This window comes from Pelodiscus sinensis, chromosome 17 (assembly GCF_049634645.1).
Source record: "Pelodiscus sinensis isolate JC-2024 chromosome 17, ASM4963464v1, whole genome shotgun sequence".
NCBI lineage: Eukaryota > Metazoa > Chordata > Testudines > Trionychidae > Pelodiscus > Pelodiscus sinensis.
Window position 1 is genome coordinate 21518987 of NC_134727.1, and position 12675 is coordinate 21531661.

General features: G+C 40.5%; 1 protein-coding gene across 3 annotated transcripts in view; it reads right to left on the minus strand.

Annotated features, from left to right (window-relative positions):
* RBM27 (RNA binding motif protein 27) overlaps nucleotides 1-12675 on the minus strand; it is a 49686-nt gene that overhangs the window by 16651 nt on the left and 20360 nt on the right. For 2 of the 3 annotated variants that reach the window (XM_006128556.4, XM_006128558.4), the window contains 7 exons: nucleotides 11991-12140; nucleotides 8274-8421; nucleotides 7782-7932; nucleotides 5592-5867; nucleotides 5314-5454; nucleotides 2898-3020; nucleotides 792-866 (listed from right to left, as the gene is read on the minus strand). In XM_006128556.4, coding sequence (XP_006128618.2) covers nucleotides 792-866; nucleotides 2898-3020; nucleotides 5314-5454; nucleotides 5592-5867; nucleotides 7782-7932; nucleotides 8274-8421; nucleotides 11991-12140 — 1064 coding nt within the window. The remainder of the gene's footprint in view (nucleotides 1-791; nucleotides 867-2897; nucleotides 3021-5313; nucleotides 5455-5591; nucleotides 5868-7781; nucleotides 7933-8273; nucleotides 8422-11990; nucleotides 12141-12675) is intronic. The other variant, XM_006128557.4, reaches the window with a different exon arrangement.

A 12675-nucleotide genomic window follows, 5' to 3' on the forward strand; every position in this document is an offset into this window, starting at 1 on the left:
CCTCTGACAGGTGATCTTGACTGGTTTGGCCAAGAGGCTATCAAATGCTGGCACTTCAGCTGCCCGTCCCTACACTGCTGCTCATCTCCTCCTGCCTTTTGCCTTAGAGCTGCCCCCACATTCCCCCACTTGCTGGGTTGGGCAGGGCAGGAAGAGGAAGAAGTGCTGATGTCAGGGTACCCCCTCTCCACAAAATGGAGGAGGGAACAACAGGGCCTGGGATGCAGGGAGTTTGCTGGCTGCTTTTGAGAGTGGTACAGCGTCAGAGCATGGCTGAGTCTGCCTTAGCCCCACTGCACCACCTGTGGTAAGCAGTGCCCAGCTAGAGCCTGCATCCTGAACCCCTGCCCCAGCCAAACCCCCTCCTGCACCCCAAGTCCCTGACCTAGCCTTGAGCCCCCCCAAGACCTAAACTCCCTTACAGAGCCTGTACCCTGAACCCCCTCGTGCACTCCAACTTCCTGCCCCAGGCTCAGATCAGAGCAACTCCAAATCCCTTAACCCGAGACCAGAGTCTGCGCTCCAACCCTCTGCCTCTGCTTGATGAAAGGGAGGAAGGATGGTGGAGTAGGGGAGGATAGAGTGAGCAGGGGTGCGGCCCTGGAGAAGGGCACAAATGAGGTGGGGCAAGGGTATTTTTGGTGTGAGGTAGATCCTGGATGGCACTTAAATTCAACAAAGTGATCTTGTGCTTAAAAAAGTTGGAGATCACTGATTTAAACAATCAAATTGAATAATTTTGGTGCCCACTGGAATCAGAATGCAACAGCTAGAAAAAATTTCAGAATTACCTTTTGACATTCTATTTGTTTTTCTAACATCTCCTGCTTCTTTTTTCTCATATCTTGCTGTAGTTTCATTGCCTCCTACATGAGAAGGACATACTTTCAGTTAGTTATTGGACATACTCAAGTTACGATGAGGAGGAAGAACTAAATTAAAACCACACCACTTTGTCTTAGCTGAGATCTAGAGTAACATCCATTTAATATCACATTTGTCCTGCACTGACATACAATGCTACACTTGACAGCAAGATGGATTCAGTAAGTCTTTCATCCCAAAGAAGGTCAATGGCAGCTTTTCTAACACCCCTTCTACAATGCCAGAGATTTTATGGTTTTTCTTTATAAAAAAGCCCTAATGAAGACTAAAGATCTGTGCATTACTCAAAAGTAAAAAAGCTCTGATCCTGATTCACTGTGTCACTAACACCTAATTGCTCCAAGTGAATGCTGCAACATGCACACAAAACAAGTGACAGCATAGACCACTTAAATGAAAACATTTGTCTATCCCACTTCATCTTTTTACAAACATTCTCTCAAACAAGTAGGATAATTTACAACTTTAGAAGAGAGGAAACACTCTGATAAGGAGAGCATTTCCAGGAAAGAAAAAAAAAATGCAATACTGTACACTTAAAACCATACGCTCCCTTTACTGCAAAGGGGAAGAACTCTTGAAAACCACTGGGCCCACCTGGAAGTCTATAATAAAAAATGTGGGTTCACTGTAAGAGGCAAATCATCCCAGAATGGCTCACTGCTCTACAAGAAAGTTAAAGCTATGTGACAAGGTGTATCAGGCCCTGAAGCCCCCTTCTGGAGGCCTCATGGTTCTACCATACTCTGCCCCCAAAAGAGCTGTAGAGTCCTCCAAGATACCCAAAAAAGCTGCAAGGGGTCAGCCAGCCAGGGCCCAGCAAACTCAGAAACTAAAGAGCCAGAATGAGTGCAAAGGGCTGGCTTAGTCTGGGGCTGCAGGAGGTACAAGGGCCAAGGCAAACAATTACTAGCAGAGACTGAAGGAGCCAAGCAAAGTGCTCCTAGATGGCTCTGTGATGCAAGATAAGGGCCACAGGCAAGTGGCCCAGGGAAATACAATTAGCTAAAAAGAACATGGCACAAGGCTGCAATTTAGAGGTGTTCCTGGTTTGAGATCTGGAGTAGTGGACAGGCCAAGGTCCTCCCATCAGCCACTGGAGAAGTGGCTAAATCCTTCCTGAAGAAAGGGCTGACTGTACAACAGTGTTACCTTAGAAAGGGCTGAACTGAGACTCAATCTGCTGGAGAGCTGGGGTCAGTGACCTGAGTTCAAGAAGAGTGGCTGAACTGGAAACCCTGAGGTCACTGAGGACTCATGGGAAGGCAAAGAAGAATCCCCAAGACCACTACTTCAGAGCAGGAACACTTGCAAAGTAATCTGATGCCATGATGGGCCCTGTTGGATGGATTGACTAAAAGACTGAGCCTGTAGAAGGCTACAGGACATTACTAAAGGCTTTGAGATAGGCTTTGTGAATTGTAAACCCCACAGAGATTTGTCTGTTTTCATGCCTGGACTACATGTGACTTGGTCAGCGGAATGATTCATCAGAGACCCACCTGACAAACACAGGGGCCGTCAGCTGGCACCATGAGCTGAGAAATTCAGAAAAAAACTGCAGGTACATGCACTCACCCAGGAAATATGCTGATGTAAGAGGTCATTTCTTTACAAGGACCTTGACTTTTATAATATCCATTAAAAATGAATACAGGCAGTCCCCGGGTTACATGGATCCGACTTACATCGGATCCCTACTTACAAACGGGGTGAGGCAACCCCACACTAGCTGCTTCCCCTCAGCAGACCAGGGAGACACGAAGCTAGTGCCCCCCCCCAGCAGACCAGAGAGACGCAGAGTGGCTTTTCTCAGCAGACACCTCAGCTTGAAAATAAAGGACTGAGGGAAGTGAGGTGTGGGAGAATAAAACTGAGCTCTGGAGAAATGTTTGGCTAGAGTTTCCCCTACAATATGTACCAGTTCCGACTTACATACAAATTCAACTTAAGAACAAACCTACAGTCCCTATCTTGTAAGTAACCTGGGGACTGCCTGTATACAAAATTACCTGTTTCTTTTTAAGGGCCTCTTGAACATCATGGGATTTAGAACCTGTACCAGATTTCACAGACGTCTTTAAGTTTGGGGAACTGTACACCATTTTTGTATGGATTGTAGAAGAAGGAAATGTCTGAAATAACAGAATGCTGAAGTCAATTAGATTATTATCCTAGCACATGGTTATAAGCACATGAACAAGCTTTAAGAGTAATACCTCCAGGGCATGTCTAGACTACATCCATCTTTCTTTGTATCAAAATTGCAAATGAAGCCGGGATTTGAGTTTCCCGTGCTTCATTTGCATAATGGCGTCTGCACGTTTTCGAAAAAGGGCTTTTTGAAAGTGAAATCACCATCTAGATGCAGTTCTTTTGGAAAAAATTTTTTTGAAAGATTCTGTACTCCTGAGGGTTCCCCCCCCCCCCTTGAAAAAGGTCTAGACGGCAGTTTCATTTTTGAAAAGCCCTTGGTACGGCCACCACTATGCAAATGAAACATGGGAAATTCAAATCCCGGCTTCATTTGCAATTTTCATCAGTCTAATTTACATCCCTCTTTCAAAAGAGAGCTGTAGTCTAGTCATGCCCCCTGTTTACAACTAAGATGTCTAAAAAGAAATTATGCTATTTGACATTTAGGTGATGCATGACAACTTACTATACAGAGCAGTGTTTGCAAGCAATTAAAAAAATTAACAACTAATCGCTGTTAAACAACTTAATGCCGTTTATTTAAACATTTGTAGATGTTTTCTACCTTATCAAATATAAAGATTTCTATTACAGCACAGAATACTAAGTATACAGTGCTCACTTGATTTTTTGGTTAAATATATCTGCAACATAAAAATGATAAAAGAAATAGTATTTTTCAATTTCTTTATTGCGGAAGTGCAACTTACAAATGTAGATTTTTTTTTTGTGGTTACATAACGGCAGTCAAAAACAAGACTATGTAAAACTTCAAAGCCTACCAGGCCACACAGTCTTACTTTTTGCCAGCCAGGGGCTAGGACAAACAAGTTTGTTTATATTTATAAGAAATGCTGCTGCACTGGGGTGCGATCTTTTTATCAGGAAAGTTAAGTTTAACAAATATAGGATTATGTACAAAAAATTACTGCATTCAAAAATAAAACAATGTAAAAACTTCAGAGGCTACATTGTGAACACAAAGGTGGCAACAGTAGAAAGAGAAGGTGAGTGCAATAATCTCTTTTGTTGAACAAGCTCAAAAACTTCTCATACAAAGAGAAGTTGGTCTAACAAACAATATTACCTTGCTTCTTTAATAACCTGGGATCAACATGCTATAACTACACTTCAAGTATAATAAACATGAGTGCATACAGGAATCAATAACAGCATAATTCTGCCCAGAAGAGTGAAGCCTGAATGCTTGCCAAACAAAAACACCCCATCACTTCTCCCCTATTCAAAGGACTTATTTAGAGAATACTGCAGGGAACGATAAGAGACAGTGAGGCCATAGCAAGGTGATGCTGTCAGTTACACAAACCACAGCAGGATCAAATTCATCTCTACTAACCACCATGGAGACTAAGCATATTACTTTTGCATTATATACAGGTTACCAATCATACTGTAACATTGCACTCTGCTCAGAATTTTCTAAATGCGATTCCCATTAAAAGAGCAATAGTTGTTCAGCCTAAACCTTGCATGATTCTTCCTTTCCCCCTATAAGTATGTCCTTTGGTTAGCAGCACTACTCAGCACCACAGCATCAGTGCAACTCAATCCCCATTATCTGATCTGTATGAAGATCACTATACAACCATCTAAAAAGTACCTACTCATGCAGGTTGGTGCACACAAAGGCTACGTCTACACTACAAGTTCTCAGCAAAAAAATATGCTAATGAGGGACTCATTTGCATGAGTCGTCTCATTTGCATATTTTCTGCCAATCCATTTTGTGATGGGGTTTTTGCACTAAAACATGCAGTATGGATGTTGTCTTTTTGGGCAAAAACACCTTTTTCTGCAAGATCCTTACACCCCAAAAAAGATGGTTAAACCTATCTTGCGGAAAAAGGGGTTTTTGCCCAAGAAGAAAACATCCACACTGCTCGTTTTTGCACAAAAACGGATCGGCAGAAAATATGCAAATGAGATCAAGACTCTCATTAGCCTATTTTTTGCACAGAAAACTTGTAGTGTAGACGTAGCCAAAGAGTAAGTTTACAGGAATAAGAAAAGGAATCTAGTCATTAGAGAGTCTCATCGCAAATAGGAAATTGGAGATACAGAGATTAAATTACTTGCTTGAGATTACACAAAATATTAATGGAACAACCATATACAGAACCCACAAGTTGTATTTACTCATCCTCCAATCTAAAGAATAGTTAAAGTACTAAATTTTAAAAATGTACAGACACTAATTTTTGTCAGACATACCTGAGAATCCTCTGCAGTAGCACTGGACTGGTTTAACAAATGTGCTGTATCTGTCTGGTTTCCACCTGCTGCTCCAAGGCGACGTTTAACTGAAACCTTATTAAGGACATAAGCACCCGATGCCAGTGGTTTACTTATCACCTATATATGAGTACATATAAAAAAAGAAAGATTATATAGTTGCATTTTTAAAGTATTGTTCACTTCAAAGCATTGTTGATCTTAAAAGCTTTGACTAGTCTGACAAAGCAGCATCATTTCGCACGAGAGCAGTATACCTTAGACACATTGCTATGTACCGTTGCAGATGACGGTTGGGCAGTCAGTGTTTGTTGCTGAAGATGAAGCTGGTGATGCAGAGACTGTGGTGGTGGTTGCTGATGATGGTGCAGGTGCTGCTGCAACAGTGGTGGCTGCTGCTCACCTTCCCTATGCCATAGAACTCTTATGAATCGATTGTTTAAAACTGCCTCTGTGCTGGAAATGGCCTTTCTGGCCTCATCATTAGTTAAATATTGAATTAGAGCAGCTTCAGGATCATTCTTGAAAGCAACCTAAAACAGAAGTTTAGCATTTATGAACAATTACCACTGATAAATATGAAACAAAGCATCTGAAACTTCATGTAAAACTATATTTGACAAATATCCACAAGAAAGAAGGGAGCTGTATTTTTCCAAGTATTGATTGCACAAAGATGACACACAGGTAAGTCAAAACCAAATGTCTTCTGACATACATAAAATCTATGGTCTATGCTGTGTAAAATATGTAGTAAAATACAGTACCATTGCACTATTTGTCACCATTAAATATTCACTAAGACATGAGACAGGAAGAATCATTGCTACTCCTATCACAGATGCTCTCTGCATTCCCAGTTCCTTTAAACCTCTTATGGAAGGGCAGGGTTTGAATCCATACAAGACTAATTATGCAATGTATTTAATTAAGCCTTTGGATTCTGCACAAGGGCCCAATCAAGTAACTACAGTGCAAGCCACAAAGGGTTGCTCAATTTTTAGGAACAACACCTCCTAATTCCTTGACACACATTTGAGGAAAAACAACTGTTTTATTCCATGTCAGTATCCAAGTCCAATTTTATTTTCCAGTATGGTTTTCCCTGAGGTCCCTAGTTTATTCTCTTGGGACTAACCTGCCAGTCAAAGACAAAGAGCCTGGAAACTTTGCATGTTAAAACAGCCTTCCTTTTGTGAGGGAATTCTTTGTTTCTATATTCTCCCCTTCCATGGAAAATTACCTGGTCCGACCCTACCAGTTGGGGTGGTCACACATCTTCTTAAGACCAACCACTGCTTAGAGTTAAAGGACAAAGGTGGCTGTTTACAGGTGATTACCCAGAGACTGAGGTGTCCCATCAGCAGGAACACCATTAATGGCTTTCATTTGCACATGTAAAACCATAAACCATTCTCTATTTCATAACTAACTTTATGTACAAGAAAAAAAACTTTAAAAACAACAAATATCCTAATAGCACTTTAAAAAGCGAACAAAACATGTAGATGGTATCATGAGCTTTCATGGGCAAAACCCTCTTCAGATGATCCTTATGTACAAGAGAGATACATACACCAAAATAGGATATACATATCCGGCAGATTGTGACATTAAAATTGAGTTTATGTGAGGTATTTTGTCCAACATCTTTGAGTTATACATATTTGTCTCTAAGACAATTTCATAAAACATGGGGGAAGGACCAGTCACAATTATATTTTTAAAATATACTATTTTTGGTGGCAAGTAGTTTATTACCAATAGAGTATAGAGAAACCTAGACATTTTCAGACTAATAATGTCTTTACTCATATTGAATGCAAAACATGGGCAGATTTTCAGAAGTCCCACTTCTTATTCAGTTCCTATCAAAAACCTGAAGGAAGCCAACCTACTGTCCCAGCCAAAAAGTGGGAAACAACTGAGTAAGATTTTAGCCTACAATTAGAAATATTTTGTTTATATACTGTTCTTCATTCCAAACAATCCCAAGGGCCATGACCTGAATTGTAGTCACATCTCTGATGGAAAATGGCAGTGAATTTACATGCAAAGCCTTTGGGTGAAAGATGCTTTGATAAACCTTATGAAAAACATGATGGCATCTTCAATCCCCACACAAAAACAGGGAGGATTTTTTTTTAACAAGGTATCTTCCAAATATCAAGTGTCCAGTGCTCAATGAATGTTGCCATTTCAGACCTAATGCTTAATGCCCATGCTTTACCCTCAATTTTGAGAGTTTAAAATGCACCTGCACAGCAAGAAGCTTCTGCAATATTTTAACAGAATGGAGACAGTAATGCAGAGTGCACCAGGAAGAAGCAGCTTCTGATACAGTACCTCACATTCCCCCTTTACCTATCCTGACTTCCCAAAAGATACAATATGGTTGTTTGACAAAGTTATTGAAGAGATATCAGGAAAAGATATCTTGATTTTACCTGAATGTTAACAATAGTTCCAAATTTGCTGAAATGTTCATTGAGTTGTGTAATATTATTCAACTCAGGTGGGATTTTTCGAACTTCCAGCCTGGTGTTAGTGTACTGATTCTTTTTCATGAACGCTGGTTTATTCTGATTATTGGCTTGCCTAGAAAAAGCAAGAGCAAGGTAACATTTTTGAGAAACATACTTGTGTTTAAAGGCAGCAAAAATATTGTTTCATGCTAACTAAATAGCCTACTGTGCATTACTCTCAATATGACACTCTCAAGGTTTAGTGAGAATATATTATATGTAGCTTTTAACATCTGTATTATCAAATGGAAGGAGTTCATTCACTAGACCACACAATCTTTTCAGAGATCTCTGGCTCAGACAATTATATTCAGAATACTGAATGAAATCTATTTTACATTACAGATTAGTCTGCTGCACTTAGATAATCTCGCCATCCTTTCTGGCCTTGTACTCTAACTTATGAGTTCTTACTTTCCCATCCAGGGTTTCTTTACAGGCGGCCCTTCCATGCTACTTGGAGGTCTTTTCCTGTTGTCTGGCTCAAGAACCACTCTGGTTACATTGCTGCTGTTATTTGCAACAGAAAGGGGAGTTTCTGTCTGGATGATAATGTTGGCAGCTGGAGAAAAAAGAAGCACATTAATTAAAATGCTCTAACCTAGGTATTTCCAAAATTAATATTTAAATGTCAAAAATGAGTAAAATTTAAAAAACAAGTGTCAAAAGGGTAGCCGTGTTAGTCTGAATCTGCAAAAACGATGAGGAGTCCTGTGGCACCTTATAGACTAACAGATTTATTGGAGCATAAGCTTTTGTGGGCAAAACGAAGTGGTTCTTTGCCCACGAAAGCTTATGCTCCAATAAATCTGTTAGTCTATAAGGTGCCACAGGACTCCTCGTCGTGTTTAAAAAACAGGTTGTTTAAAGAAAAGCACAAGTATACATCTTTACTATATATTTTAGAAACTTGCCTCCGTCCGTCCTTCCATGAGTCCGTTTGTTCAAGAACTCTTCCTAAATGGTACCAAATTTAGAATGCAGTTTCCTCTTCTGATAAATTGTCATAACTTAGAGCAATGTCAGGGTTTGATTGTGCCAGGAGAACGAAATATGCGTGCATTGGATTGTTTTGCATAAGATGGAAAAGGATTTGGAAGGAGGGGCAATAATACTGTAGAATGATCACAATGGGTCATCAAGGGGCCAGAGATGGAGACCAGGACAGCTATAATCCCACTGGGCCAGCAGGAGGTAGGATGGGGTGTAGAAAGGAACAGATATCTCACGGATGGCCAACCCATTCTGGGCAAACAACCAGGGCACAGTTGTCGACCAAAAAAAAAAAAAAAAAAAAAAAAAAAACACACACTCTAAAAAAGGCTCTGCCCCTTTAAGAAACCACATTAAAAGGCATTTTTGAGGCTTTTTGGCCATAGCAGGCTCCCACCACCTGCCGCCATCTTTATTTCTGCAGCTTTCATGGCTGCACCAAACAGCTCCCCTGCCCAGGTCAGAACAGGGAGCTGGGAGGAGAGGGCCATTTTTGGGGACACAGGGGCAGCTTTCAAGCCACAGGAAGGAGGGGGGAGTGTGCTTCATGAGCTGTACACTGGGGGTGTGGGGGGGAGGGAAGAGGAGAGAAGCCACATGCGGCTCATGAGCCTCGGGCTGGCCACAGCTAAGCTACTATATATTTTAAAGTTTGTCTTTTTGTGGGTTTGTGTCCCCCCCAGCTGGGGGACAGGCATACCAGCACTCAGCAGGGCCAGCTGCAGTAGCCAGTGACCTAGCCCCAAGCTTCTTCAGAGAGAAGGCTGGGATTATCTTCTCTCCCTGGGGCAGTCTGTATACCGAAACTCTGATCCCCAGAACAATGATTTAAATGAGCCCTCAAGAAAATTGAGTTAAGGATCCGAGCAAAGCCGGTTTAATCTTTAATAGTGGATATATGTTTGTTCAGCTATAAGTACTAAAAATTAAAGATTTTGATAAGGTGGTTAAATTTGTTTATGGAATTACTTCAGGGAATGCAGATAACTTGCTTAACAATAAGCTAGGTTGCAGATGGTAATAATCTATTTTAAAATTGACTTTAAACAAGCATCATATTAAAATTAGAGAAAAATCTGTCAATTAAACCTCATAGTTTAACTTACAAAGTAAACATTGGCCTATTTAAGTCAATTAAAGTATGGGGCTTCAGCAGATGTTTGTGGATGTCTGCTCAGGCCAAAATTAACATTTTTTAGCAAGGCTTGCTTTCCTGGGCTGAAGATCAAGACAAAGGTGAGAGGCTGCAGAAGTGCTGAGCAGCTGCAGATCACTATTAGGTGCAATTAAGAAAACTAGAGTGGTTAAGAATATTTGCCTGGCACTTTATTGCATCTTACTTAGATGCTGCGATTGCCATTAGTCTTTCATTCCCCCATGCCAAATATTCATTCCCCTAAAAAGAAGCTTCTGGAACCGTACATCATTTCATATGCTTTGTATAAACTACCAGAGACTTTGGTAACACTCAGTTACACTAGTCAGAACGAAGGACACAGGATGCACAGATTTCTTCATCTTAAATATAAAAACAGCTTGCAAAGTATGTGAACCTCTCTTAGCCCAAGCAAACTTCAGTAGAAGGGGATTGAAACAAAATTTACCCATACTGTTCTGGATTTTCCCCATTCTGAAATGCATTCTCCAAAGGAATGTGATAGTGTAAATAGTTAACTGATGAGCCTGGGCTCGTCGGTTAATCTTCAGTTAACGCAGCTCCCTCACCATCAGAAGCAGCAGCGCAAGAGGGGAGGTAGGCCCTCCCTTCTCCAAATGAAAATATGTAACTACTGAAAATTTCAGCAGTTACGCGTTTACTTGAAGACATGCATTTTAACATCCCTAATTCTCAGAGAGGAATCTCTTAGAGTTTGTAATGAAGTTAATTCTGAGTTTACAGCATCACAATCTAATGCTACAGATTCCACACTAAGATTTCACAACTAGACAATTAGTAAAGATGATGACTCATTATGGAGGGAACTCTGCAGCTATGTGTCTCTTTGCAAATCTGCTTTCCAGTTTTGCTGCCTAGTAAATATATGAAGTACAAATAGCTGCATCCTCAAATCCCCCTCTCCTCCACCCATTGTGGTAGTTTCTTTCACACTATTGTGGACCCTAACAGACTTTTTTTAAAGCTCACAGGTCTTATGTGCAAGCTGAAGGTTTTTTTTTTTTTAAATACATGAAAATTAGCTCTTCACTTAGACTATACCAGCTCAAATCAATATATGCAACAGTTCTATTGACAAAGATGTAAAATTTCATGTGTGACAGACAGCCTGTTTCAATTAAGGTACCTTGCCTAAAATAAACCAGACCCTCCAGTGTTCAAGCTCTGCCACAGCAGCTCCTTTGTTGTCACACTCACTTCAGACGACACAGGGAATTTAATGAGTGAAGGTGGCTCGGATGGGCATTCTGATGCCCCTGCTGCCAGAATGAACCTTTGTTCCTTTAAAGCAGTGTTTAGGCTGCTAATGTTATAATTAGGGATGTAAAATAGTATTCAAAAATTATCCAATTAAACATTATGTTTAACTGGTTAACTGGGATCCTGCAGGTGTGCGGACTGCTCCAGCCTGGCTGGGCAGCCAGTTAACCAGTAGTCATGCTGGTAAGGGCAATGCTTACCAGGTAACCAGTTAACCCTTTACATCTCTAGTTATAATGGGTATGGTTTTAGGATCAGGAAGCTTTTTGCCCCATCTCATCTTGTTAAGTGAATTTGAAAATGAGAGAGAAAAGTGATTTGTATTATGCAGTAGTCCATACACTAGCAAAGCAGATCAAGAAATTGGGCTTTTTTTAAAAAGCTTTTAGATCAAGTTATCAAAATCATTAATAAGAACATTGACATTTAAGTGTGTGTGTGTGTGTGTGTGTGTGTGTGTGAAAGTTAATGCCCAAATGTTACTTCAAAGGCTCTTTTTGTTTCAGCCTACAACAAAATAAAACCAAGTGATAATTGGCTCAACTCTGCTCATAAGATTAGTCACAGCAGTATCATAAGAACATAACATACATAAGAACAAACCAATGGTCCATCTAGCCCAGTATCCTGTCTGCAGACAGCGGCCAATGCCAAAAGCCCCAGAGGGAGGGAACAACAGGTAATTCAGAAACCTTTCTTACCTCTTGGATTTGTATCCATCTCCCCAGATGTTAGGCCAATCAGATTTGGTCGCTGTGTCTGTGTTCTTGTAAAGAACTGTCTGTACTGAGATCTACCAGCACTGGTAATACTGGGTGCTTCTGGGTTATAGCCATCTGGTTCATATGTATCTATCAAGAGACAGAAAAAGAAATAGGGATTCTAAATAGTTCCAAAATTCCAGCTTAGTTGTTTTGAGGAAAATGATCTGAATGTAGCATGTCTTCTGTACTACACTGAGCAGATAGGCCTGGTCTCAGGGAAAAGATATTACACAGAGTTCAGCTAGATCATCCTGAAGATCCACCATGATCTGCAAAACCATGCTGAGATACAAGAATTAGAGCCCGTTTTTGGGGGGTAGATGAGAGGAGAGTAAAATAGGACACAGAAAATATACTTAGCCTACTGAATATTACTGAACTCTGTAGTAAATCCATGTTCTACTCAGTTTAACATGATTGTTAGTCCGAGGTAGGTTAATACCTCAACCTGGTTCTCAATTCCAAAATGAACGAAGATGTAAGCCTTGTGAGTTATTTTTAATAAATAAGCCAGGCAATATGGTTTCCTTACAGCACTCTTCACTAAATCTAATTATAATCCAGTGCCTGAGGGGAAGCAAAGAAGATACTTATGTATTTTGCTGATATTCATTTGACATCA